Source organism: Camelus dromedarius, chromosome 24 (genome assembly GCF_036321535.1).
Source record: "Camelus dromedarius isolate mCamDro1 chromosome 24, mCamDro1.pat, whole genome shotgun sequence".
Lineage (NCBI taxonomy): Eukaryota > Metazoa > Chordata > Mammalia > Artiodactyla > Camelidae > Camelus > Camelus dromedarius.
Window position 1 is genome coordinate 6,898,348 of NC_087459.1, and position 27,457 is coordinate 6,925,804.

Below are 27,457 nucleotides of genomic sequence, written 5' to 3' on the forward strand. Positions count from 1 at the left end.
TCCAGCTGCACCCCTACTTCTCATCTTTTAATGGCCACAGGACATGCCAGGATATAATAACCACCACCTTGTCCAATCGTTCCCCAACCACCAGGTACCAGGATTATTTCCAGCCTACTTCTTAGTATAAAAATCTTTGTACAACTTTAATATCTGCCTGTCTCCTTGATTGTCCTGTCCAAGGGTGTCAGACATGCTGCTCTCACACAGAGCTCCCCAGAGACAAGGGCCTGCTGCTCTCAGCCCATCCCACAGGAGCTGTCAGCGCTGACAGAAGGGACTGTGCTGGTCATGGTTTTGGCTTGTGTGTTCCTAACTAAGTCCTCTGTGTGGGTATCTGGATTGTGTGATGATGTGAACAATGAAAGGATTCCATGAAAATGCAGACACTGTAAAAGTGCACTGAGCAGAAAGCAAAGCTCTCCTCTGGGCTCCTCAGCCCAGGGACAGCCACCATGAACAGATCATTCTCTTTTTACTCACAGCTCTTTATTTACCAAAAAGGGGGGCAGTTTTAAAAATGAAGCTCCATGCAGAATGGAGAAAGCCCCATTTAGGAGCTTTTCGCTCACGTTATTTTAATTCTGAACCGTTCAAGAGAGAACATCTCCACACCAAAACAGCCTGGGTGGGAAAAAGCACTGAGACGGAGCCTAGTGTCTGATGCCACCGGTTCCCTTCCTGCCCGGGCTCACTTCTGCCATCCCGAAGGTTCCAGAGCACACAGTTCCTCATCACCGAGACCTGTCACTTCCTCGCTGACACTTCTGTACAAAAGCCGTCATGCAGATCACGTGTGCCCAGCCAGAAAGGTCTACTGGATCCTGTGGTGAAAACTGATAGTGGGGCGCTTCTGAGGAATGCTGCTATCTAACAGCACTGAATGTAAGTTTCCTAAATTTCAAAGTCCCTCCACAAGATAAGCCAGTCCTTAACCCAGGGGTGCTTTTTATGTTTATTTGGATTCCTTGTATTTTGACAGCTTTACTGAAAAGAAATTTCCTATACCTAGTAAAAACACAACTTCAGAAAGGGCTGAGAACTGTTTTAAGAAAACAATTAGGCTTAATTATAAAACAACAGAACATAACAAGTGCTGGCAAGGATGTGGAGAAACTGGAAGCCTCATGCACGGCAGGGGAGACGCAGATGGGAGATGGTGCAGCTGCTATGGAGCAGCCTGCTGGTTCGCCCAAAGGTTAAACACAGAGTTTCCCCGTGATCCAGCAACTCCACTCCTAGGTGTCCACCCAAGGGAAGTGAAAACACGTGTCCACACAACACTACAAAAAAGTCCTTAACATCATTGTCCTTAATAGCCAAAAGTCTACCAACAGACGAATGGATAAACCAAGTGTGCTCTATCTGTACAACGGAATATGACTGGGCCATAAAAAGGAATCAAGTACTGATACACATTACAACATGGATGAATCTCAAAATCATGTTAAGTGAGAAGCCAAACACCAAAGGTCACATATTATAGGACCCTATTTATAAGAAATATGCGGAATAAGTAAATTCATGGAAAGAGAAAGCAGACTGGTAGTTTCCAGGGGCTGAGGGAGGGAAGAGAATGGTGAAAAACTAGTCTCCTTCTGGGGCAGTGAAAACTAGATAGTTGCGATGGTTACACAGCATTGGTACCAGAGGCCACCAAAATATCACTCTAAAATGGTTAAAATGATAAATTTTATGCTATGTATATTTTATTTTTTTAAAAAAAGAGGGAAACAATGAGGGTAGATTCTTCCAGAGCCCCAGGAGGGGTCAGTGCCCCAGGAGGGGCTAGAGCCGTGCCCACAGTGGTCTGAGCTCTGAGTCTAAGACACAGTCCCAGGAAATGAGCTGCTACCCTTCCCCCTCCTCCCACTCCTCCTCCCAGGCCCTCCTCCCTGATCTGCCCGTGCCCTTCAACCATTTCACACTCACCCTAAGTGCAAACACCACATTGAAAAGAATCATGGTGGGAGCTTCCCTCTTTGGAGACGGGTCTGTCTTGGAGACCTGAGAAAGAGGCACAGTTCTAATGAATGAGTCACCATGGCCCAAGAAAAGCAACACAGAGCTATTCTACTTCAGGTGGGGGAAATGTTCCAGAATACAGCAGAACCAGAGAAACAGAGAGCCCAGCCCAAGCGTCTTTGAGAAATGGCCAGTGCCTCAGTATAGGGAAATGCTGGTGGCATGGACAGAGTCACAGTGGAGAAAAGAGTAGGAAGGTCAGTGCTGTGACCCAAAGTGACCAGACTGCCCAGGTCACCTAGAGTGAGCTGAGCGAGGTGCACAAAGGAGAAGGGATGGAGAGGGGCTCACGTGGATGAGTGCTTCCTGCCCAGACCCTCCCTTCCCCCCGCCACCTTGCGTCCACCGAAGTCCTCCCAGGCCACCTCTGCTCCCACCCAGCAGACACACACGACTGCCAGCCAGCCCAGGCCTGAAACACCAAGCTGCCTGCAAATGTTGCCACCAGGGGGCACAGGAGTCCTGGGCCCACTCCCCCTAGACCACCCCCACAAGGCCTATCACCACCCTTGTCCCTCCAGGAGGTTCTGCAGGTGAGGACTGTCAGCAGGCTGCTAAAGCTCCCCCACTACCCACAGGCCATCAGTAGGGCTGAGCCTTGTCTGAGCAGAGAGGCTGCTACCACGGGGCTGGGTACCCAGCCATGGCCCCTCTCCGGGCATCTCCAGCTGTCTCAGAAGCTCCTCGTACATACGGGCTATGCCATGAGGAGGATCTGAGGAACATATCACAGACTCTCACACCATTTCTGAATCAGATAAGTGGAGTTAAATCTTACGCTGTCACATCAAAATCCTTCAGAACCTAAGTGACGCTGTCGCTGATTCCACCTGTATTCAAAGGACTGGCAAATTCCCTTGGGTGACCGCATTCAGACTTTACCAGAGAATGCATATAGCAGGTTTAACACAACAGGAAGAGCTAAGTTACTAATAATATTGACTATGGTATCATTTAATAGGTGAGAAGAAATGCTTACATTACTCTGATAAACCCTGCTGAACTCATTCTCCCCGCCTCCCCCATCAAATCTGTAAACTTCCCTCTATGTAAAAGGGAAGGCCAGTCAGTAGAAATGCAGACCGCAAACAGCCCACGCTAAGGGCAGAGGCTGAGACCCCAGGGCGAGGATGCCCACCTCCTCCTCTGCTGGACCCTAGGGGCCTATGAGGATGTGTGTCTGGGCAAGTGCCGGATGGGGTCTGCTGCAAGGGGCTGCCTTCCCCAGAGCCCGTGCGCCCACCTGGGGTGAGCCCCAGCTCCAGGAGGGCCATACCTGCCCCAGAGCGTGCTGCAGCAGCGTTGGGTGCCCAACAAAACGCACGTTATCAATCTTCAGTTCGAACTTCTGGCCACACATTTCAGACTTGGTTGCCAAGATTGTCGCCAGAATGACATCTGAAAACCTTCAAATTAAAAAAATGGAGAATAGAAGTAAGTTAACCAAGTGCCATTGCTGACCTTGAGGGTGAGGGGGTCTCAGCACACAGCAGCTCTGTGGGAGGGGGCTCTGCCCCCACCGCTGACCTGGAAGCTTTCATCAGCCGCCTCTCTGAAGCAATCCCCGCAAGCAGGGACACTGCAAGCAGGGACACAGAACCACCAGAATTGCAAGGTGAAAGGCATGAGCAGCTCCGATGGGACACATTGTCAGTTCTGGGCATGCTCCAGGAAACGCAGGAAGGAGTGAGGTGCAGTTTGCTTTGAGAAGAGGAACAGCAGCTGGAGCTGCACTGCCCCAGGGGCCCTCATTAAGGCTTACAGGCATGGCAGCCTCTCCCAATTGGCCCAGGACCCCCACCCCTCAGGACTGTGTGAAGGCCGAGGGGACAGCACTAATGACTCCCCTCACAGCACGGCTGCCCCGTCTCTCCCTCATCCTGAACACTTAAACCTTCCAGTATTTATTAGGGAAGAAACTTCTAAGATGCACAAGATTGAAGACCCACTGACTGATGTGGACATAGGGATGCACAGGACGGGACACCACGGAGGAGGGGGAATGGCCGGGGTGTGTGTAAGAGCAGATTTGGATATGATCCCTCTAAAACTGCCAGGTCACCCCTCTTCCAGGTGCATCTGCACATTCACATCTCCTTCCTGCCCATGAGGATCTGGATAAGAGAGTCACCACAGGGAGGAGAGTGCAGTCACTCTTATCTCAGAGCCCAGGCTGGGGCGGGGGGGTGCGGGTCCACTCCGGAAACACTGATGCACCCAGTCTAATCTGGAGCCAGAAGGTAGACAAGTCCTGTGCTCATTTCTCCACCTGGGGAAGCATTTCCAACATCCAGGTTGGAGGGCACACTGAGCTGGGCAGGGGGTTCCAGCTCCCTCAGGGCCACACTCTGTCCCTGGTCAGGGAGACTCCAACAGTTCTGAAAAGTCTGTGGGGGACAAACACTCAGGATGAGTCCTGGGCCTTACTGAGGGGCTCTGGTGAATCAGGCACCACACCAGACACTTCTCTCAGGAGAACCTCACTCTGGGGGAGGGCAGGCAAGCTCCGGAACCTCCATCTTCCGGAGAAAAGGGAAGGTCTGCTGCCAATCTTCAAGTCAACTCTGAGACAGCACAAGCCTTGGGATAAAGGGATCTAGGAAGGAGCCATGCACTCTGGGCTCCTGGCAAATGGCAGGGCTCATACCCAATGCAGGAGGGACCTGGAGCCCCTGCAGCAGGAGCCGAGCCACACTCAACCAACACAAGACAAAATAAAATACAGACAAGCAGCGGTAGCACTTCCTAAGCCTCCCCCCACCAGCAGGCAGGGATCTGCTAAGATCTGCTAATGCCCAGGGTGGGGGTCACGCTGGTGTCCAGCCTTCCTCCAGGACCAACATGGTCCTCTTGGTGTGCAAGATTGCCCTGTGGCCCCACACAAAGGGTTTGGTCAGAGTGGGCTGCCTTGCCTCTCACACAGTCAGGACTGCAGCCACACCTTCCCACACTGATGTCATCAGAGACATTCTGGGAAATGTGAGGCCCGCAGCCTGAGCCCCTGGCCTCCCACGGTGGGTTTCTCCTTCCCTGGAATACTGCTCTCCAGAGTGATTAAATCAGAGATGGAAGATTCCAGTGTCTCAGACCAGAAGCATTGTATGCTTTCTTTGAAAACTCTCAGCGGCTCACTCTGCCCTGTAATCCTGTCTGAGGGCACAGTGATGGGGAGGGACGGCCCAGGGTGATGGAGCCCTAACACAGGCTGCTGCCCCAGCAACTGGTCCAGTGCCCACAGTCACCAACCTGTTGTAACAAACAGCACTCTACTCTGCCACCCAGTGACTCAGGGACATAAAGATAACAGAGAGAAAAACAACCTCCCACCACCCAAGAGAGTTCACTTTTCCCTGTGATATCCCAAAATCTCCACTAAAAACCTCTGCTCTGATGGGCCTGAGCCTGGCCCTTGGCCACCAGTCCAGGGACCTAAGTGGGCTAGGGGATGGGTCCTGAGATTCAGAGGCCCGCAGCTGTGGCCAAGTTCATGTCTATAAATGTCCAAATCCAAAGGCACCCGTCCAAGAGCCCAACAAAAAGTGCTTCCCTACTTGAGTCCAGAGAGGTCAGGGTCTGTGAGGGCCAACCAGAACGCCCTGCACTGTTCAAGGTAAGAGCCACACTGCCCTAAGTGGCCACTTGGGGAGGGCCCACTGCCACTTTGCATTGTCTGAGTAAGTCTGGCCCACACAGAAATCCACTCACCAGAGCTTAGTATTACACATTTATGATAAAAAAAAACACTTGAGTGGCTTTATCTTTAGTATCTGCTGACACAACACACACAAAGACACAGAGTTATACCATGAGATTTGCTGTTGGCGACATCACTGCTATAAATAGCAAACTGAAACAAAAACAAGTGACAACATTTGTTTGTTGTTTCCAAAATTTACAAAAATCCTTTTCCTTTGTTTTAATGGTGAAAGGCTTGGTAAATACACAATAAAATAGCTGTTACAACAACTAACATTCCTGGAATAACTTACAGATTTAAAAAAAGAACACGTTTAGGAAGATGAACCAGCCCGGCTAGAAAACAAGCCAAGACCTTCCATTCCCACTGAGACATTTAGGAACGGGGCTGGTTTGGCTAAAAAAAGAGGGGGAGGGACAGCACAGAAGGGAGTTCAACTCTGCCCATATCCCGCTCCCTCCCACCATCGCCTAATTCTAGAGGCTCACAGATGCACTGGGCACCTGCAGCATCCAGAAGGGAAGCCCTGAGGACAGAAGGGTCTCGCCATATCCTTGCCCCCTGAAGAAGTGCCATATAAACCTCAGGGAGGGTCTTTGCCTCCGATGGGCTCACACAACAGCACCTAAGCCCAAGCATCACACTGAACACCCAGCCCTTGGGAGAGACCCCCACCAAAGCCCTCTGAGAAATGAAGGCAAAGAGCAATGATCAAGAGTCTCTCTTGGTGGGGCAGCAGCAACCCTGGTCCTGCCTGCTTACCACCTTCCCGGGGTGCTGCGCTTGACTGGAGGAGGGGATTTGGGTGCATGCCTGGTCCTGGTCCCAGAAGTCCCCAGTGCCAGCCAACCTATCCTGGCTCTCAGGTGGCATGAAACAGCTAACTAACTCCAGTGGAGAAAGGGTAAGGGTTGGGGTAAGCCTGGGAACTCTAGGGGAACTGGGGCAGTGAGCTTGGAGCCACAGCCGGTGTGCCTCTCTAGCCTTCTCCAACACTGAGGGACTCAGGAGCTCAGTACCATCCCAAGAAAGACACAGGAGGGGGCAGAAGTCGTGGTCTTGCCCTGCAGCCAACCACCCACTGACTGGAGTTCAGGCTCACTGAGATAGGTACAGAACCATCAAGACCAAACAAAAATACACTGATTCTAAAAGTCGTTTTATTAACACAGCACTAAGGTCTGGCAGAAGTACCATCATTCGGCGTTAACTGCTAAGGTCAAGGCTAAGCCACTTACCAAACACTCCCCAAGTGTTAAGACTCACCACATAGTCTTCTCACTAAAGCTCAAATCTTCATGTTTGGACACTGGCTGGGCAAGAATGAGTCAGCTTCCAGAAGCCAGAGTGAGGCTGGAAGACCTGGGTCAGAGCCCAGCACCACACGTACTAGATGGACGCCTGCACACAAGTATCGATCTTCTATTGAAACTGTGCCAACAAGATCAAATGTGGTCCCCACAGGTAAAGGCCTTGCTTATCAAAACCGCATGACGCCACTGAGCATCTCAGTTACGACTCCTGCAAGGCCAAGCCCCCAAAAGGAACACAGCACCTTTTCTAAACTTGGCTTTCAAGTCTCAGAGAAAATGGACAATTATCCATTTTCTTCTCTCCCTACTGAATTTTAGAAAAGGATTTAAAAAAATGTAGCAGTCGACTCTCATACCCTGAAACATATCACTGTGATGATTCACCTCATAAAACAAGCCTGCTCTCTAAGCCAGTGCCTCCAAAATATCTTTCTATGTGATAGAAAGATTCTAAATCTGTACCATTCACCACAGGAGCAACTGGTTACATGTGGTCACTGAGCACCTGAAATGTGGCTGCTGCAACTGAGGAATTCAATTTCTAATTTTATTCCATTTCAGTCCCACTCAATTTAAAGGCCACACCGGCCAGTGGCTCTAATGCCGAGCAGCACAGGTCTGCATTCTCACTGCTCTGAGGGGCCACCGCTAAGCTCAGAGGTCATCTACCTGGCCTCTCAATGTGGCTTCAATCTGGCAAACTGACAAGCAGGAACATCCACTGGTTCCAGAAGAAAAAGCACCTTTGAGAATGACAGACAAGCAAGAGGAACGGCACTGCTCCAGGAAGACGTCTGGGCCGGGCCAGCTCGCGGTATCACCCTGCACCTCTGCAGTGTGCAGTGGGGAGTGGGATCCTCAGGGCCACAACGTGCTAAAATCACCAGTAGAATCATCCTTAAGTTGAACAAGAGTCTGAGGAGACCCAGCTCTCCTTGGGGAACAAGCCAATCTGTGACCCCGAGAGACCCGGAAGGTCTCACTCCCTCCCACAGTTTCTTTCCTTCACTGCGCTCAGCACTGAATGAACTCCCTAGAAATCACCTTCACAGTCACTTCATCATAAGCCTCTGGAACTGCAGGAACTGGTGTCGCTGGCCTCCACAGGACTCTTCAAACTGCCTGAGACACAGGTAGAGGACAGAACACGCTCACTGGGTCAGGAACAAACAAGAGTTTTCTCCCTATTGCCAACTTTCAAGGACCAGACATCCACAGGGCTCTGTGTTGAGCAGAATGATCCACGGGATGCCTAAAGCCCCCCACACCCCTGCCCTCTCCTGCCGGGCCCTCCGCCAAAGCCCATTCCCCTCAAAGATAGTTACTGGTCATGCCAGAGGCCCCTGACATCCTTACAAAAAGGATAAAAACCACACAACGTTCAACTTGGTGGCCACATTAGGGCTGAGGGGAGCTGCACTAGCACACCGCACAGCCAGACCCAGGGTAGGGGCCTCGGCTCTGCTCCCATGGACAGTAGGGCCACATCCATAACCTCACACAGGCCTCCGCTGTGTTCAGGGGGACCCAGGACAGGCAATTTACAATCTTTCCTCCTTCGTCTGGGCCTGTGTTACCATTCACTAAGCTTTAAAATGAACATAGGAAGGCAGAGGTGGCCATTTCTGGTGGTGGCCATCCTGATAGCACTTCTCAGAGAGAAGCAGGAAGCACACACAGGAAGGCCAGGACCTGCCTTTCATCTGGGCCAAGAAGATCAAGGGTCAGAACAGCTCTGGCTCTCAGTCCACACCACCACCCGGACAGGCTGCGCTGCACCCAAGTACCTACATTTGACCTCTGGGCACGCGCATGAGGAATAAGGTCTGAGAACAGCACTGGGTCTGCTGTCCTCCATGTTTCTGGTCTCACCTGGTCTCCAACCTGCATTACCCACCGCACAGCCCACAGCTGGAACATGGGACCGAATGACGCAGCAAGCCAGAGGCTGGCAACATCCCCCCAGCTCTGTGCTACCTGAAACACCCACAAATGGAAACAAAGAACACTGGGTTTTTCAGGGGAGAAAACAGCTGGGTCAACAGGAGGTGGGGCTGTGCCTGCCCTGGCGTGACTACAGAGCCCGTACTTGGAGTCGCCGTCCTGGTCCTCTGCGTGGTCTCCGGTGCCGTTGACAGCGTATCTGCTACGAGGCTTACCTGAGAGAAGGCAAAAGGGGGAGAAAAGCTAAGAAAACAGGATCCATCCACATACAGGATGATTGTGGAGACACTAAAAGTGACGGTTTCTGGTGGGGAGGGTACAGCTCAGTGCTAGAGCGCGTGTTTAGCACGCAGAAGGCCCTGGGTTCAATCCCCAGTACCTCAGTTTAAAAAAAATAGTGATGGTTTCTAAACTGTGGTATATGCACACAATGGAATTATTATTCAGCCATTAAAAGGGATGATGTTGTGGATAGTACAATGTGGATAAACTTGAAAACATCACGCTAAGAAACCAGACACAAAAGGACGAACATTGCACTTATATGCAGTATTTACAACAGGCACAGAAACAGAAAGTAGATTAGCACTTACCAGAGGCTGAGGGCAGGGGAAACTGGGAGTTATTGCTTAATGTGTACAAGTTTCAGTTTGGGGCAATGAAAATTTTTGAAAATAGACAGTAGTGATGGGTGTACAATATAGCAAATTAATTATAGTGAATGTAATTAAAGCCACCAAATTGTACACTTAAAATGGTTAAAATGCAAATTTCATATTACTTATTTTTATAACAAAAATTTTTTTAAATTATGGTTTCCCATAAGTTGTGATAACATGGGAAATGCTTTGGCTACTAAGTTAAAAAAAAAGGGGGGGTTTCTATATAAACACACACACACACACCCCCTCATCACTAGTGTATGATGGCAACTAGGTTGCAAAAAGCATAGGTAAAAGAAAGAATTTTTAAACTTCCATATACCAACATCCTCCTGTACAAAACACAACCTGTTACTAGAGAAATAAAGTTTACAGACTTAAGGACGTAAGAGGCCCATGAAGACAACAAAATGCTAACAAGGGAGATGAGAATGAAAAGGGGACAGACTGTTCCTGAACAAGAAATTCAACATAAAGATGCCCTTTCTTCCCACTGAATCACCAGGTTTAATGTGGCCTCCAAAACACCGCCAATGGCCTGGGAGGGGCCTAATGCAGTCAATACTACTGTTTACAGGGAACGGTGAGCAGAACTGCCAGAGTGATTCGGAAGAAAAGCAATGAGGGACTGATCCGACTGTGTGGTGTAACGGGGTATGAAGTCACAGTAACCCACCAGTGTGGTGCCCACACACAGAAAGACAGAGCCTTGGGAGAGGCAAGAAAAGCCAAAAATAAGTTCAGATAAACATGGGAATTAAGTATGTGATAGAGGCCAGTGGAACTAACCAGTAGGAGCGAGGTGAATTACTCCCATCAGATGATGTCGGGACTAGGAAGCCATATGGAAGAGAAAATCATTTTGGCTCCTGAACCAGCCCTCTCCAGCCATGGGACCCATGTTCTCACCTCCTCCTTACCCACCACAGTGCCTGGTGCACAGGGCTCCAGGAGCCAATGGGGGCACACGAAACCCTCAGCAAGTGCCCAGAAAAGACCAGCTCCTGGTAGAAGCCTCCACCTCACACCAAAGTAAACACAGTTTAAAAACAAGACAATAAATGTTCCACAGGAAAACACCAGAGACTCTTTTTGTTAACACTCTTGGAGAGCAGGAGGCCTTTCTATGTATAACAAAACTCAGAAACCACAAAGAAAGACTGGAAACTTAACTCCACAAAAATCTAGGCTCAGAGGCAAACTGGCTAAGGGTATAAAGCTTTGTCACAGAAGTCTATTTTTATCCTAAATATATAAAAAGCTCTTTCAAATCTGTAAGGAAAAAAAATCAAACAACCTAAGAGGAAATTAGGCAAAGGTTATGAATAGGTTGCTCATTAAAAAGGAAATCCAGATGGCTCTGAAAACAGGAAAACACAGTCAACCTCAATCGTAAGACAAATGCGCATCAGAACTACTATCAGATACGATTTTTCACCTGTCTGATGAAAAAACATAGAAAAATCTAATCTATTAAAAATACACATGCTCATTTTCCCTTGGATAAAACCATCTCATTTCTGGGAAATGATCCTACATTCTGCAGGATGAAAATATATACATAAAGGACATTCACACGGTATTAGACTGGAATCAACTTAAATGCCCAGTAGCAGAGGATTGGATGAATAAATCATAGTGTGTTGCTCCCATGATTCTGATTATAACTCTGAATCTATAACCAGAATGTAAAGAGAAAATGAAAACAACACGGCAGAACAGTGTGTAGTGTATATTTGTGCTTAGAAAATAAAATAATGTGTGTATATGTTTGTATGGACACAGAAGGTTCCAGAAAGATGCACAGGAAAATGGTAACTGCATCAGGCCCTACAAGGGGATGTGGCTGGGAGCCAATGATGGGAAATAACTTTTTCATAACCTAAACCCCTTTGTATCTTTAAAACTTTGTGCCATACTAAAAATTTTAAAGTGCTTTTTAAAATTCTACAAACTACAAACTGCATATTCATGACAGTGAAAAGCTGCAAGTAACCTAAATCTCCAACCACAAGGAAAGGGTATGTTGGTACCAACAAAGAGTGAGGATGATTTGTTTACTTGGTTGGAAAGTGCTCCAAGGCAGATTGTTCAATGGGAAAAAGAGCTACAGAAAATGCATCTATGTGAGGGGAAAATCCCAAAAGCAATACACTATTTTTCTATGGATACATATTTGGTGTCTCTGTACAGGAGGCACAATTACCAAAATGGTAGGTGGTTATCCCTGCAGTGGGGGAGGACGACCACAACTGGGGAGCAGTGGTCAAAGAAAATTCCAGGTATACGTGGATTTCATACTTTTTACAAGCTAAATCCATTCATATAGCACTTATATAGCTTTTAAAAGGCTAGAAACACCGATGAAACGTGAACAAGAGTGGCTTTGTTATGTTGAAACTAAGAGTGATTTTCCTCTTTTTTTTTTTTTTCACTTTTCCTATACTTTCCAAACACTACAGTGAGAAGGCATCGCCTGTACGAAGCGGAGAAGAAACAAGTACAGGGTTCACTGTCAACTGTGAGGGAAGCAGCCCGCCGGCGCGCCCGGGGGTGGGGGTGGGGGCCCTCCGCCCGGCGCCCACTTACTTGTCTGGGACGCCGGGTGCTCCTGGCTTCTCTGGAAGGGGTACCTGAACAGCAGCTTATTGCCCCTGCTCCCCGAGCTCACCAGAATCACGCTGATGGGGCTGGTGTTGTCCCCCATCCCGCCAGGGGCCCGGGGAGGGGTCGGGGCGAGGGAAGGTGTGGGGAGCCGAGGATGGGCCAAGGGCGGCGGCGCGTAGAGGGAAACGGGCCGGGGGCTAGAGGGGCTCCGAGGGAGACGGGTGATGGATTGGGGGCTCCGAAGGGAACAGGACGGGGCGGAGAGGCTCTGAGAAAGACGCGTCGGGGACAGGGGGGCGGTGAGCGGAGCCAGGCTGACGGAGCGTACCCGACAGTCCACCAACCTACGTGCCACTTAACGCGCCGGCCAAACTCGCGAGACTTCTGAGCTAGGTCCCGGCAAACCTATGAAGACGCCTGCGCGCGGACCGAAGGCGTTGGCGCAGGCGCAGGCTGCCGAGTGCGCAGGCGCGAGGCCGTCTCTGCGGCGGTATGCTCACGCGCATGCGTGTGGCCGCTCCTTCCTCGTGTGGGGAGAAGAGAACCACTAGCAACGTGAATAAGAAACTGGGGTCGGTTTAACCCTTCGGTTCAACTTAACTTTTCTAGGTTATATAAGTAACAGTTGCTTTGGGCAGAGAGTTCAAACTTAGAAATATAAAGTAGGTTGAAGAAATCACGTTACTGGATAAAAGACCTAAGTGTAAGAGCTAACACTGTGAAACACGGGGAAAACACAAGGGTGAGTCTTCGTGACTTGGGACTAGGCAGTGGTTCCTAAAGTATGACATCAAATGCACAAGCGACCAAAGAAATAGTTAATTGGACTTCATCAAGTTAAAAACTTTTACGCTTTAAAGGATAACACCCCAAAAGTTAAAAAAAGCACCCACGATGTTCATGTATAACTGAAAAATTGTGCTCTACACTGGAATTTGACACAACATTTTTGTAAAATGATTATAAACCAATAAAAAATGTTTTTTGAAAAAAGCACCCACCGAATGGGAGAAAATATTTACAAGTCATTTATCTGATAAGGGAATTGTATCCAGAATTTTTTTTAACTTTTACAGTTCAACAAGAAAAAGGCAAGTAACCAATTGAAAAGCGGATAAAGGACGTGAACAGACACTTCTCGAAATTAAGACAAATGGCCAGTAAGCATGTGAAAATATGCTAAACATCACTGCTTGTTAGAGAAACGCAAATCTAAACCAAAAAGAGATACCACCTCACACCCAGTAGAATGGCTATAATCGATAAGCGAAATAACAAGTGTTGGCTAAGAGGTGGAGAAACTGGAATCTGTGGACACTGCGCGGGAATGTGAAATGGTGCAGCTACTGTGGGAAACAGTCTGGAAGTTCCTCAAAAGTTTAAACATGGAGTTACCATCTGACCCAGCAATTCCATTCCTAGGTATAGACCCAAGAAAATAAAAACCTGTGTCCACACAAAAACCTGTACCATGGTCAAAGCACCACTATTCATAATAGCCCCAAAGTGCAAACAACCCAAATGTCCTTCAGCTGATGAATGGGTGAATAAAATATGGTAGAATCCATGCAATGAAATAGTATTTGGTCATAAAAGGGGAAGAAATACTGATACACGAGTGAACCTTGAACAAATACATGTTGTATGATTCCATTTATATAAATGGCCAGAATAGGCAAATCTTTGGAGACAGAAGGTAGATTAGGTTGTCTAGGACTGCGGTAGTTGGAGGGTGTTACTGTTAATGGGTATAGGGTTTCTTTTGGGTTGACAAAAATGTTCTAATTGTGATACTTGCATAACTCTCTGAATATACTAAAGCCCACTGAGCTGCACACTTTAAATGGATGAACTTTATGGTATATAAATTCTATCTCACAATATAGCTGTTTTTAAAAAGTAAAAAAAAAAAAAAAATTTACCCACCCACCCCACCCAGTCTTCCCCAGGAGGTAACTGTAGTGCACATTCTACTGCGAAACTGTCTCCAAATCTTTCTCAATTGCATTGGATGCAGGACTAAGTGTTCACTGCTGAAGTAACCTCTCTCACTGAAGCGGACATAAACATGTATTTTGCAGGACAGATCTGTGGGTTGGACCTGCCAAGGTGAAGGGTACATGCATTTCAAATGTCTCAAACAGAACCCAAGAAAGTACTGCCCTGCCCGGGGCTACATAGCATTGACTTTATTTTTTCCCAAAATTTCCAAAAAGGGAAATCATGTCTTATGTTGCATTTCTCTGATTATTACTAAGGAGCAGAACTATTACTTGATTATTTGCCAGTGTCTTTGAACTGCCTTCATGTTTCCTTCTGGGTTGTTTGTCCTTTGATTTGTTCTTTCTTTCTAAGGGTTAGTTCCCCTCTGTGACAGATTCTGCAAGCCTTTTTCTCAGTCTAGTATATTTCGATTTTATGTATCATCAAAAGTTTTCTGAGTATTCCCGCAGTTCCCAGGAGCATCCCTACAATGACAACAAGGGCAGAGGGGCAGGAGGTGAGGCTGGGAAGCTGTGTGGATAGGGAAGGGGTAGCCCACTGTTGAGGGGAAATGGCCCACTGTGGTAATGGGCCTCCCCACAGGGTCACTGGGAATCTGCAGGTGTCCAGGGAGAACCAGGACTCTGGCTCAGGCGTCCTTCCTCCGACTTCCCTGGACATGCTGCTGCCCTACTAGATAGTCCTATGGCCGCAGAACCTGGCTGTGTCTGGGCTAGGAGAAGGCTCTATAGGTTAATATCTTTTCATTATAAGAAGCACTGGAATCCATGAACGGTGAAGTGTAGTCACCAAGATCCTGGCCACAGAAGTCCTGGATACATCCCTTCCCGGGCTACCCCCACAGGGCTCAGGTGTAGGCTGTCTAGGGCAGGACTGGAGAAAGCAGGGGTCTGAATTCCATGCCACCTTCACCGACAGCACCTCAGTGGCCATGTTTCTCTCCTTCATTGGGCTGATACAGAAATCAGGACTCATGTATCAGCAGCCAGAGGGAATGATGGTAGGCTGGCCCTGCCATGGGCCTCAAGCTCCCCACCAGGAACAGAAGTGGGAACAAGGGTCTCCTGGACAGCGATGTGCCCAGGGCAGCCTCTGCTCACTGCAGGCCATGTCCTCAGACTCTTCCCTGCCAGCACCCCACATCTCTATGCCCTCATTTTAAATTTAAATTAAAAAAAATTTAAATAACTCTTTTGTAACCTACTTTTTTTTAGAGGTAAGTGGATTCTTAGAAACTGAAACTCTCGACCCTTCCTCCCAGCCTGGGTCCCCCTGGCCAGGGCCAGGAGGCTGTGTAGAAGGCCAGGCCTTATCGGTCCCGCCACACAGTCTGGGCCCGATAGAGCCACGACCGACTGTCAGAGGGCCAGGCAGGGCTCGCAGGCCCTATCTCAGACCCACCACTGCCACTGCAGTGTTTCTGCCTGGGAAGAATCGCTCGCTCACGACAGTAACTCTAATCACCTGAATTCACACTGCTGTGTCTCAAGGTCACATGGCAGCAGAACATGATTCTTACGAGTGAGGTAGAGGTTAAAACAGTGAAACTAGGACTCCTAAGGTGACTTACCCTGCCCAGGGGCTGCTCTTGGGAGAGGGTCTGTAGAACTTTGTCTCAACATTCTGCTGGGAGACCAGGGCCTCTCTGAGCTCAGCCCCAGCTACGCAAGCTCTGAACAAGTCTGGGGCTTGGAATCCAGCCCAGAGACCAGCAGGCTCTGAGTCCTGCATGGGCTCAGGAAGGACCTTCTTGTGTCAGGTGGGAAACCCAGGCTCAGAAACAGAAAAGACTTGCCCATCTCAAACCTCAGTCTCCTCTCCCCGCAGGGGCTGATTCCCTCCTCCACTGACACTTTGATCATGTTTTGTAAACTTTCCAAGACTCCGTTTCCTTATCTTAAAGCATGAAATGATGATAAAACAAAACTCTTGCAGAGCTGTGAGGGTTGCATACCCAGCATGAAGAGTATCCAGTCTGCACCACGCCCAGTACTTTAGAAAGTGCTCCATATGGGTCAGCTAGAGCCAGACAGCAGGCCTCACCCGACACCACACACAGTCAGTCCAACGGGGACTGCTGCTCAGCTCAAGGGACAAGACAGTGAAGTCCTTAGAAAGGTGGCATGGAAAGTTGGCTTCACCTCGGCACACAACTCTTATTCCACTTTTTAAACAAAAATTGAAAGGGGGAGGTTATAGCTCAGTGGTAGAGTGCCTGCTTAGCATGCAGGAGGTCCTGGGTTTAATCCCTGGTACTTCCATTAAAATAAATAAATAAACCTAATTACCTACCCCTCCAAAAGAAGCTAAAAGAAAAAAAATTGAGGTAAAATTTGCATAATGCAAGATTAACCACTTTAAAGGGAACAGTCGGTGGCATTTCCTTTATTCATAATGGGTGCAACCAGGATCATGAACTAGTTCCAGGTTATTTTCATCCTCCCAAGAGGAAACTATGCAACTGCTCCCTGTCCTCCTCCCCACAACCCCTGGCACCCACTCATCCACTTTCTGTCTCCTGAATTTGCCTGTTCTGGACGATTCATATAAAGAGATTCACACAGCATATGGCCTCTCATATCTGGCTTCTTTCCTGGTATAGTGCTTTCAAGGTTCGTCTGAGTTGTAACCAGTGCAGTGCTTTATTTTTGTGGCTGAATAAAGTCTCATTTTGTGGAAATAACATAATTTGTTTATCCATTCATTCACTGATGGACAAGTGGATTGTTTCTACCTCTTGGATATTGTGTATAGAAAGGTACGACATTTTTAAACAGATTTTTTTTTAATCGCTAAATTTGACTGCATTTAAATTATCTACTTCTGCTCCACCAAAAACAGCATTCAGAAAGTAGAGGCAAACCACAGACCCTGGGGGTGATAAGACACATGAAACTGACAGAAAGCTTATGTCCAGAATATTTTTTAAATCCCTATAAACCAGTAAGTCTGGCAACACTGTAGAAAAATGGCCATGACTGGATACTTCAAGAAATGAGAACTCCTAAACAAATAAATGAATAAATGAATAAATGAATAAATAAATAAATAAATAAATAAATACGAAACCTAAGTGGACAGTAAATATATGAACGGAGGCCCAACCTCATCAGTGTCAGGAAAGTGCAAATTAAGACCACGTGAGAAACTACTACACACCCACCAGAAAAGCTAAGATTTAAGACCAGGACCGACCATACCAAATGTTTGGAAGGATGTGGGGCAAGAGGAACCCTCATACATCATGTGAGTTGGTCCAGCTGCTCCAGAAAGTATCTCACATTATCTGCTAAAGTTGAGAATTCCCACGGCTTAGACCCAGCTGCCCCGCTCCCAGGAAAGTACCTCACAGAATGCTCACGGCAGCACTGTTCATAATAGTCAAGAACCGAACAACCCAAACATCCATCCCCAGTACACTGGGGAACTCGTGGTCCCTTCTGACAAGGAAACACAACACAGGGATGGCAGGGAACACCCCCAGCATGGCTGGCAGGGCAAAAACTGGCAAAAACAACCATAGTGCCTGAGGACACATATTTGGTGTTAAAAGGTATTGAAAGCAAGAGGTAAGTCAGGGTAGGGCGTACCTTTGGGGAGGATTGAGGTCTGAGTATGGGCCTCATAATAATTCACTCCTAGGACATAAGTCTATATTTCACAATGAATAAAGGTAAAAAGGAAAGGACCCCTGCCCACACCAATGCCCTGAAGGGCGTGGAGGTTTCAGACACAAGGTGGCTCCTATGGAGGCCAAGGATGGGGGAAAAGAGGAGGCCCTAAGGCCTAAGAGGAGGGGAGGACCGTCCCCATGTTGAGAGCCTGGAATAGGCATCCTGGTGTCCACAGTCATTGCCTCCTGTGCTGTCCCTGGCCACAGGCCCTAGATACTGCAGCTGGAGGGCTTCCCCCAGGCACTTCCCTCACTGAGACCCCTCTGTACTTCCCCCAAGGACAAACCTAGTACCTTCAACCAGAGGACCAGCTCCAGCCTCACCCAGGACCCCCAGACCCCCTCCCTCTGCCTGACCTTCCTTCCACCTGACCCTCAGCCTTCTCTGTCTCACTCGCTGTATTCTGTTTCCTCTGCCAATCTGTCTCTCTGCCTGTCCATCTCTGTCTCTCTCCCTGCTGACTTCTCTCCTTTCTAGGAGCTGAGGCCTTGGGAACAACTTTACACACCCTTCCTGCAGGCCCAGATCCTGCAGGTGGCCCTGGGGTTTCCTTCTGCATCAAGTGACAGCAAGAGGTGACCAGGAAGCACCAGGCTCATCCTGTCCATCTAGGAAGGAACTGAGAGGGGCAAGCCACAGTCTCTGTGAACAAGTGGGGCCCAGAGTCAGCAGAGCAACACTGCCCAGGAAAATGAGCGACAAGCATAAGGCCAATGGAGGGTGGGCACATCCCTGCAAGAGGGAAATTCTGTCACTTAAGAAGAGAGGGGAGGTTGTGAAATGTAAGTAGGGAGAGACAGGAAGGAGAGGGACCCGGCAGTGCTGCCTGGAATTGGCCTCCAGGCCACAGGCAGAACCAAACACCAGGGTATAACACCTGCCTGTCAGCTCAGCATCCATCAGTCGCTACCCCTGCCCTCAAACATCAACTCAATCTCAGGTGTGGAAGTGAGCACCGTAACACAATAAAATGCCAGGCACTGTGTTGGCATACAGAAGGTTCTCAATACTTGCTTGAGTGTACACATGGTTTCCAATCAGAGGGCTTATCTAAGCCTCACAGTTTTCTCCAAGAATAGTTCAGCAGAATGTCTCTGATCTCTCTACCCAGGAAATGTGTTCCTCTGATTCTGCAAAAAGTCCAGCAGACTTTTGTGCAGATAACTCTGACTAACCCTGAAACTCACCTGGAAAGGAGTCAGAACAGCCAAAACCATTTTGGAAAAGAAGAATAAAGAGAGATGAATGACTTTACCCAGTCTTTCAACAGCATTATTGAGATAAAATTCACATACCATACATATCACCCATTTAAAGTGTGCCATTCAGTGGGGAGGGAAATAGCTCAGTGGTAGAGTGCATGCTTAGCATACATGAGGTCCTGGGTTCAATCTCCAGTACCTCCATTAACAACAAAAGTGCTGGTAAAATAGAATAAAACAACATTGCTAACCTGGAATCTCTATTGAAAATATCCCTAGTAAATGAAGGAGAAATTTAAAAAAAATTTTTTAATAGTGTGCAGCTCAGTGGGCTTTAGTATATTCAGAGAGTTATGCAAATATCACCACAATTAGAAAATTTCATCACCCCAAAAGAAACCCCATATCCATTAGCAGTCACATCCTCCAATCACCCCAGTCCTAGACAACTTCATCTACTTTCTGTCTCCAAGGATCTGCCTATCCTGGCCATTTATATAAATGGAATCATACAATATGTATTTGTTCAAGGCTCACTCACCTATTCAGTACTTTGTTCCCTTTTATGACTGAATACTATTCCATTGCACTGATTCTACCATATTTTATTCACCCATTCATCAGCTGAAGGACATTTGGGTTGTTTGCACTTTGGGGCTATTACAAATAGTGGTGCTGTGACCATGGTACAAGTTTTTGTGTGGATGCAGGTTTTTATTTTCTTGGGTCTACACCTAGGAATGGAATTGCTGGGTCAGATGGTTACTCCATGTTTAACCTTTTGAGGAACTTCCAGACTGTTTCCCACAGTAGCTGCACCATTTCACATTCCCACCCACAGTGTCCACAGATTCCAATTTCTCCACCTCCTCGCCAACACTTGTTATCTTGTCTTTTTAATATAGCTGTTCTAGTAAGTGTAGGTAAGGTTAGGGTTAGGGTTTAAGGTTAGAATTTTTTATTATAGTCATATTAATGGGTGTGATGTGCTATCATTTTTTGGTTTTGATTTGAATTTCACTAATGAGTTAAGCATTTTTTCATGTGATTATTGGCCATCTGTATGTTTTCTTTACAGGAATGTCTATTAGCCTTTCGTCCAGTTTTCAATTCATTATTTGTCTCTTTATTTTTGAGTTGTAAGGTTTTTTTTTCTATTTTGGATCAGTCCCTTATCAGATATATTCTAAGCAAATATTCCTGCCATTCTTGGGATAGTATCTAATTTTAAGAGTTAACAATAAAGTTACAGTAATACAGACAGTATAATCTGGGTGAAAGACACAGAGATCAACAGAACAAAATAGAGAGTTCAGAAATAGACCTGCAGAAACTGTCCAATTAATTTTTTTGCAAACAAGCTAGAGAAGACAATTTGATAGAGGAAGTATAGTGTTTTCAACAAAAGGTGTTGGAATAATTGGACACTCATAGGACTAACCGTCACACCTTACACAAAAATTATCACAAAACAGATCTTAGATCTAAGTGTAAAATGTAAACTATGAAACATTTAGAAGAAACCAGAGATGAAGATCTCTGCGACCTGGGATTAGGCACAGTATTCTCAGGCATGATTCTAAAAGCATGAATCTTAAAAGAAAAACTTGGTAAATTAGACTTCATCAAAAATAAAACTTTGGCTCTACAAATGACACTATTGAAAGGATAAAATAACAAACTACAAACTAGGAGAAAAATGGGCAAAAGACCAGAACAGATATTTCACCAAAGAGGACCGCAAATGAGCACGCAAAAAGATGCTCCGCACCCCTGGCCATCAGGGAAATGCAAATTGAAGCCACAATGACAGATCATCTCACAACTGTCAGACTGACTAACACGTAGAAGCACTGAAAGGATGCAGGGGAAATAAGACTCCCCTTCACTGCTGAAGGGATGCAAAATGGTCCAGCCACTCTGGAGCAGTTTAGCAGTTTTTCACAAAGTTAAACATGCACTTAGCACATGAACCAATGATCCTACTCCTAGATAGGGTATCATCCTAGAGAAATAAAAACTTATGTTCACATAAAGACCTACACAAGAAGGTTCATAGCAGTTTTATTTGTAATAGCTCCAGACTAGAAAAAAAAAAAACAATTGTTGCATGGGAGAATGAATGAACATTAACACCACAGAATACTACTCTGCAATAAAAAGAAACTACGCATACAGGCAACAACATGCATGGCCCTCGGGGGTATTACACTAAGTAAAAGAAGCCAGTCCTAAAAGATGCTGTATACTGTGTGATTCCATTTACAGGATATTCTTGAAAAAGACCAAATTAGAGTGATTGTCAGAGTTTGGGGGGACAGAGGAAGGTGAGATGGCAAAGGGGCAGCATGTGGGAGTTTTCTGGGTTGATGGAGCTGTTATGTATCCTGATTCTGGTGAGGGTTACACAAATCTATACCTGTGTCAAAATTCAAAGAGCAGCACACTAAAAAAATCAATGGTGCCATATGTTGAAATATAGTTAAAAGGAGTATTTGCCTCATGATGTTTAAATTATGGTATGGTGAGCAACACTGCAGTCCCTAAAAGCACATGACATTAGAAGGACCCTCTTTTATTGACCTGCCACCTCCTAAAGCTTTTCAGGGTCAGAACCAGTCACTCCCTCCCCCCTCAGAGCCCACTGGGCAAAACCATTGCTTTCTCAGAGAAAATCCAGGGATCGTAGAGCCAGAGGGAGAGAACTGGTATGTGAAAGGCTGGTCTAGCCACAGGACCCACTGAGGAGTGATGCAGGCAACGTGACATGAGCCAGCTGAGGAAAGTGTGTGGTCATCCAGCTTCTCCCATTTTGTGATTCTGAGATGGACAAGGACAGTGCAGAGCTGGGCTGCAAATGCAGGAGGACCTCCTGGGCTGGCTGGGCCCCTATCTCTCCTGGAGTCTGGTCAGGCTGCGGCCAACACCCCCCCTATTCTCCCTGCCTAGGCCCAGCAAGGGAGGCCCGAGTGATAGCCCCTCATCCCACCAGGCCCACCAGGCCTGACTGCCCATTGTCACTGCATCTGATAAGAGACCCCACCACCCAAACCCCCTCCCCTCTCCCAGTGATGACCACAGCCTGGCCCCCACCCTGGCTTCAGGTATATAAGAGGACCCTGGGGGCCGATTACCATGGAGGCCAGTTCTGAGCACACCTAGCTCTGGGTCAGCCGCCACCATGTCTCTGACCAAGGCTGAGAGGACCATCGTTGTGTCCATGTGGGGCAAGATCGCCACACAGGCGGACGTCATTGGCATGGAGGCCTTGGAAAGGTGAGTGCCAGCTGGGCTGGATGTACCCGGGCAGGTGACTGTGGGCCAGAGAGGAGAGGACAGTAAGGACAGCGGTCAGTGAGGAGGGGACAGGGAGGTGCGGTCAGTGGTGGGGACAGGGGATGGTGGCCGGTAAGCAGGAAGAGGAGGTGAACTCGGAGGGGAGATGACTGTAGGGCTGTGTCTCTCCAGGTCCAGCACCCAGGTCTCCACAAACACCTGTTGAATGAATGAATGAATGAGTGAGTGAGTGAGTGAGTGAGTGAACGGGTGAAGAAGGAAGGAACGTGGGAACGATGGGGCGGTGAGGGTGAGTGAGATAGTACCGGGGCCATACTGGAGCCTGGGGCAACAGGAAAAGTCAGCAGTACTCATCCTGCCTTTACCTGAACTTTGCATATTTCGGTCTACGTGGGTTTTTGCGTTAATATTGATGTTTTAATACACTGCGTGAAAATACCACGTGTCCAGAACGCTGGGTCGGCGCCTGGACCGTCGCGTCCTGGGGCAGTGCCGTCCCGACCTCGCCTCACCCCCGCCGCCCCCCCGCAGGCTCTTCTCCAGCTTCCCGCAGACCAAGACCTACTTCCCGCACTTCGACCTGCATCCAGGCTCCGCGCAGCTGCGCGCGCACGGCTCCAAGGTGCTGGCCGCCTTGGGCGACGCAGTCAAGAGCATCGACAACGTGGCGGGCGCTCTGTCCAAGCTCAGCGAGCTGCACGCCTACGTCTTGCGCGTGGACCCGGTCAACTTCAAGGTGGGCGCGGGGCTGGGGTCCTGGCGGGGCCCGACCGAGGCGGGGCGGGGTCTGGGCGGAAGGCGCCCGGGGCCCGCGCCCTGAGCCTCCCTCCCTTTCCGCCCCAGCTCCTGTCCCACTGCCTGCTGGTCACCGTGGCCTCCCACTTCTCCGCCGACTTCACGGCCGACGCCCACGCCGCCTGGGACAAGTTCCTGTCCATCGTGTCCTCCGTTCTGACCGAGAAGTACCGCTGAGCGCAGCTGCGGCCCCCCAGGACAGGATGCGCTCTCCGCTGCTCCAGGGGGTCTCCAGCCCACCCCATCTTCCCCAGGACGCGCCAATAAACGAATCAACGTGCATCTTGTCTCTGTGGTCACTGGGGCCACTGCGGGTTGGCAGAGGTGGAAGCGGCTGGGGGTGCTGCCTGGGTCACACGGAGGGCTGCGGGAATCCTTGCACTGACCCCCAAGGTCTCTCGGAGGGCAGAGGGCAGCTCCCGCGACATGGAGGGCACTCTATCCGGCACAGAGGAGACCCCTTGCCTTTACTTCTTAGGGCGTCGCTAGAGTCCCCCGACCCTTTGTCCCTGTGGTCCGCGGTGACACTTTTTCTTCTTCCTCCGGAATATATACTATTTGCTAGTTTATGCAGGATCTTAGAAAGGAGTTGATGAATCCATTCATCCATCCACCAATTCACTCTCCCATTAAACAAATGTTTATGGCATATAAGTGGCCCCAGTGTCTTTCTAGGCTATGGATACAACAGCTAAAACAAGCAAAGTTCCCTGCCCCATGGAGCTGACAATCTAGTCGGGGATACAGATCACAGTACACACGAGGGAAAAAAAAAAACCGAAAAGAGGCACAACCTTGCTCATAACAAGAGAAATGCAAATTAATATTAAAAGTAAAACTCCACTGAGAGCCATTTCTTACCCACCCTAATAACAAAAATCCAAGACTTTGACCACACTCTGCTGGCACCCCCTGCTAAGTGGTGAGCTGAAGCTTGCTTGAGGATACACAAAGCAGCAGGGGCAGCTATGTTTGCTAAAGTCTAGAAAACCCAAAAGCCCTTCAGGTGGCACTGACAGAGTAAAGGGTAAACCATGAACATTCACACCACAGAGAACTGGGAACTGAAATTTTTTTTTAAATGAGGGCAGTTTCTAGTAATGGTTGTGATGTAATAGCCAGGATTTATTAAGTGAAAAAAGAAAAAGAAGTAATAAAGAAGTAGACTGGTGTATATACAGCACGGTCACTTTTTTGTAAGGAAGGAGGGGAATTCAAGAATGTGTGAGTACACACTTGTGTGAGCGAGTTCATTAACCCGTGTGTGCCCTCATGAGTGTGTGTGTGTTTGTGCATGTTTGCTTATTTTTGCAAAAAGGCACTGTGGAAGGATGAATTGGAAAAGACCACAAATGACAACATGGGTGGGGTTGGAGGGAAGCTCCTCCAAATCTAACGCTGCATCATTTCGACCTTTGAATCTTGTAAATTTGGGGGGGAGTAATGAAGTTTATTTAATTAATTAATTAATTAATTTATTCATTTATTTATGTGGAGGTACTGGGGATTGAACCTAGGACCTTGTGCATGCTAAGCATATGCTCTACCACTGAGCTATACCCTCCCCCTTGAATCTTGTAAATATTTAAGATCACCAAAAATAAAACTTAAAAGAGCAAAAACTGAAAAGATCAAAGTCAAAAACAAACTTATCCCAGGTTTTGCCACCAAAAAAAAAAAAAATGTCCACGAGTTGATCACACACACCACAACCCCTCTCCCACACCCTGTCTTCAAAAACCTTTCCCTGAAAGCCATTGGGGAGTTCAGGCTTTTTGAGCATCAGTCTCCCAGACTCCTTGTTTAGCACCGGCAATAAACACTGCCATTTGACATCACATGGCTCCTAGTATCACCCAAGTCTTCAGCATCACCTATGGTGATAGTCAGATCTTCTCTTCTTGTGATAAAACGTAACATTTACTGTTTTAACTATTTTAAGGTGAACATCTCAGTGGCATTTAGTATATTCATCATGTTGCACAACTATCACCTACCTAGTTCCAGAAATTTTTCATCACTCTGAACAGAAACTCTGTGCCCCTCAGCCCCTGGCGAGCAGTCTGCTTTCTGTTCCTGTGGATTTGCCCATCCTGGACACTTCATACAAAGGGAATCATACAACATGCCAACTTCTGTGTCTGACTTCTTTTACTTGTCACACTGCTTTCAAGGTTGATCTCTGTTGTAGCATGTACCAGTACTTCCTTTTCTATGGATGTATAATGTTCCATTGTAGGGAAATACCAAATTTTGTTTATTCTTTCATTGATTGGTAGACATTTGGGCTGTTTGTGCCTTTTTGGCTATGTCAATCGTGCTGCTGTGCACAGTCTTTTGTTTTCTTTTTAAAAAGGTAATTTTGCCCCAATTTTTTTTAATAAAAGTATTTTTGTTATTTTGGGCAAATTTTTATAGTCCTTATATACAGTAAGACACTTAGGGAAGTAGTGAGCTCCTGCCAAGGATTTCATTTCTTCCATATTTTTACTTAGTAGTTACATATTTAGTTATATTGAGGTATAATTGACCTACAACACTATGTTAGTATAGTGATTTGATATTTCTATACACTACAAAATAATGACCACAATAAATTTAGTTACCATCTGTCATCATACAGTTATCACAATATCACTGACTATATTCCCCATGGCTGTACGTTTCATCCCCGTGACTTGTTTATTTTGTAACTAGAAGCTTGTACCTCTTCATCTCCCTCACCTATTTCACTCATCTCCTCACCCCTCTCCCCTCTGGCAACCACCAGTTTGTTCTCTGTATCTATGAGTCTGTTTCTGTTTTGTTATGTTTGCTCGTTTGTTTTGTTTTTTAGATTCTACATCTGAGTGAAATCATAGGTACTTGTTTTTCTCTGCCTGACTTATTTCACCTAGCATAATTCCCTCTGGGTCCATCCGTGTTGTTGCAAATGGCAAGATTTCATTATCTTTTATGGCTGAGTAGTAATTTGTTGTATATATGTCCCATATCTTCTTTATCCTTTCATCTGTTGATGGGCACTTAGTCTGCTTCCATGTCTTAGCTGTTGTAAATAATGCTGCTGTACATTGGGATGCATATGCCTTTTTATGTTAGTGTTTTTGTTTTCCTTGAAAAATGCCCAGAAGGCAATGACATCTCTTTTGAGGCATTTCCACACTGTTTTCCTCCTTACTGTAAATTGCACTGGTTTACATTCCCACTAACAGCACACAAGGGTTCTCTTTTCTCTACATCCTCACCAGCACTTGTTATTTCTTGTCTGTTTGATGATAGCATTTGACAGGTGTGAGGTGCCATCTCATTATGGTTTTGATTTGCATTTCCCTGATGATTAGTGATGTCGAGCATCTTTTCATGTGCGTGTTGGCCATCTGTACATCTTTTGGAAAAGATCTGCTCAATTTTAAATTAGGTCACTTGTTCTTTGATGTTGAGTTGTGTGAATTCTTTGTATATTTTGGATAATAACCTCTTATCAGATATATTGTTTGCAAATGTCTTCTCCCACTCAGTAGGCTGCCTTTTGTTTTGTTGATCATTTCCTTTGTTGTGCAAAAACGTGTTCGTTTGATGTAGTCCAGTTTGTTTGTTTTTGCTTTTATTTTCCTTGCCTGAGGAGACATATATAAAAAAAAATTGCTAAAACTGATGTCAAAGAGTATACTGCACATTGCAAAATGATTATAAATCAATAAAAAATGTTTAAAAAAAGAATATACTGCATAGGTATGCTTCTAAGTGTTTTATGATTTCAGGTCCTACTTAAGTATAATTCATTTTGAGTTTATTTTTGTATATGGTGTGAGAAAGTAGTCCAATTTGATTCTTTTGCTTACAGTTGTCCAGTTTTCCCAACACCACTTATTAAAAAGGCTGTCTTTCCCCATTATGTATATTATTGCCTACTTTGTCATGGGTTAATTGGCCATAAGTGCGTGGGTCTATTTCTGGGCTCTCTATTCAGTTCCATTGATCTGTGTGTTTGTTTCTGTGCCAGTATCATACTGGTTTTAATTACTGTAGCTTTGAGTATAATCTGAAGTCAGGGAGCATGATTCCTCCAGCTTTGTTTTTCTTTCTCAAGATTGTTTTGGCTATTCAGGGTCTTCTGGGTTTCCATACAAATTTTAGAATTATTTCTTCTAGTTCTGTGAAAAATGCCATTGTAGTTTTGATAGGGATTGCATTGAATCTAGGTTGCCTTGGGTAGTATGGTCATTTTAACAATATT

General features: G+C 46.9%; 2 protein-coding genes across 5 annotated transcripts in view; one reads left to right on the plus strand and one right to left on the minus strand.

Annotated features, from left to right (window-relative positions):
* The window catches only part of NPRL3 (NPR3 like, GATOR1 complex subunit), a 53,644-nt gene that overhangs the window by 19,287 nt on the left and 6,900 nt on the right, over positions 1–27,457 (minus strand). Inside the window, exons 1-4 of one of the 4 annotated variants that reach the window (XM_064478231.1) lie at positions 12,231–12,629; positions 9,125–9,194; positions 3,302–3,431; positions 1,933–2,007 (exon numbers count right to left, since the gene is read on the minus strand). In XM_064478231.1, coding sequence (XP_064334301.1) covers positions 1,933–2,007; positions 3,302–3,431; positions 9,125–9,194; positions 12,231–12,348 — 393 coding nt within the window. In that variant the 5' untranslated portion in view covers positions 12,349–12,629. Of the gene's footprint in view, positions 1–1,932; positions 2,008–3,301; positions 3,432–8,079; positions 8,134–9,124; positions 9,195–12,230; positions 12,630–27,457 lie in introns of those variants that run through there. The other 3 variants (XM_010991083.3, XM_064478230.1, XM_031447736.2) reach the window with 3 other exon arrangements.
* On the plus strand, positions 22,279–23,532 carry HBZ (hemoglobin subunit zeta). The gene is made up of 3 exons (XM_064478149.1): positions 22,279–22,404; positions 22,957–23,161; positions 23,269–23,532. The coding sequence occupies exons 1-3, from the start codon at positions 22,310–22,312 to the stop codon at positions 23,395–23,397; spliced, it is 429 nt and encodes a 142-aa protein (XP_064334219.1). The 5' UTR covers positions 22,279–22,309; the 3' UTR covers positions 23,398–23,532.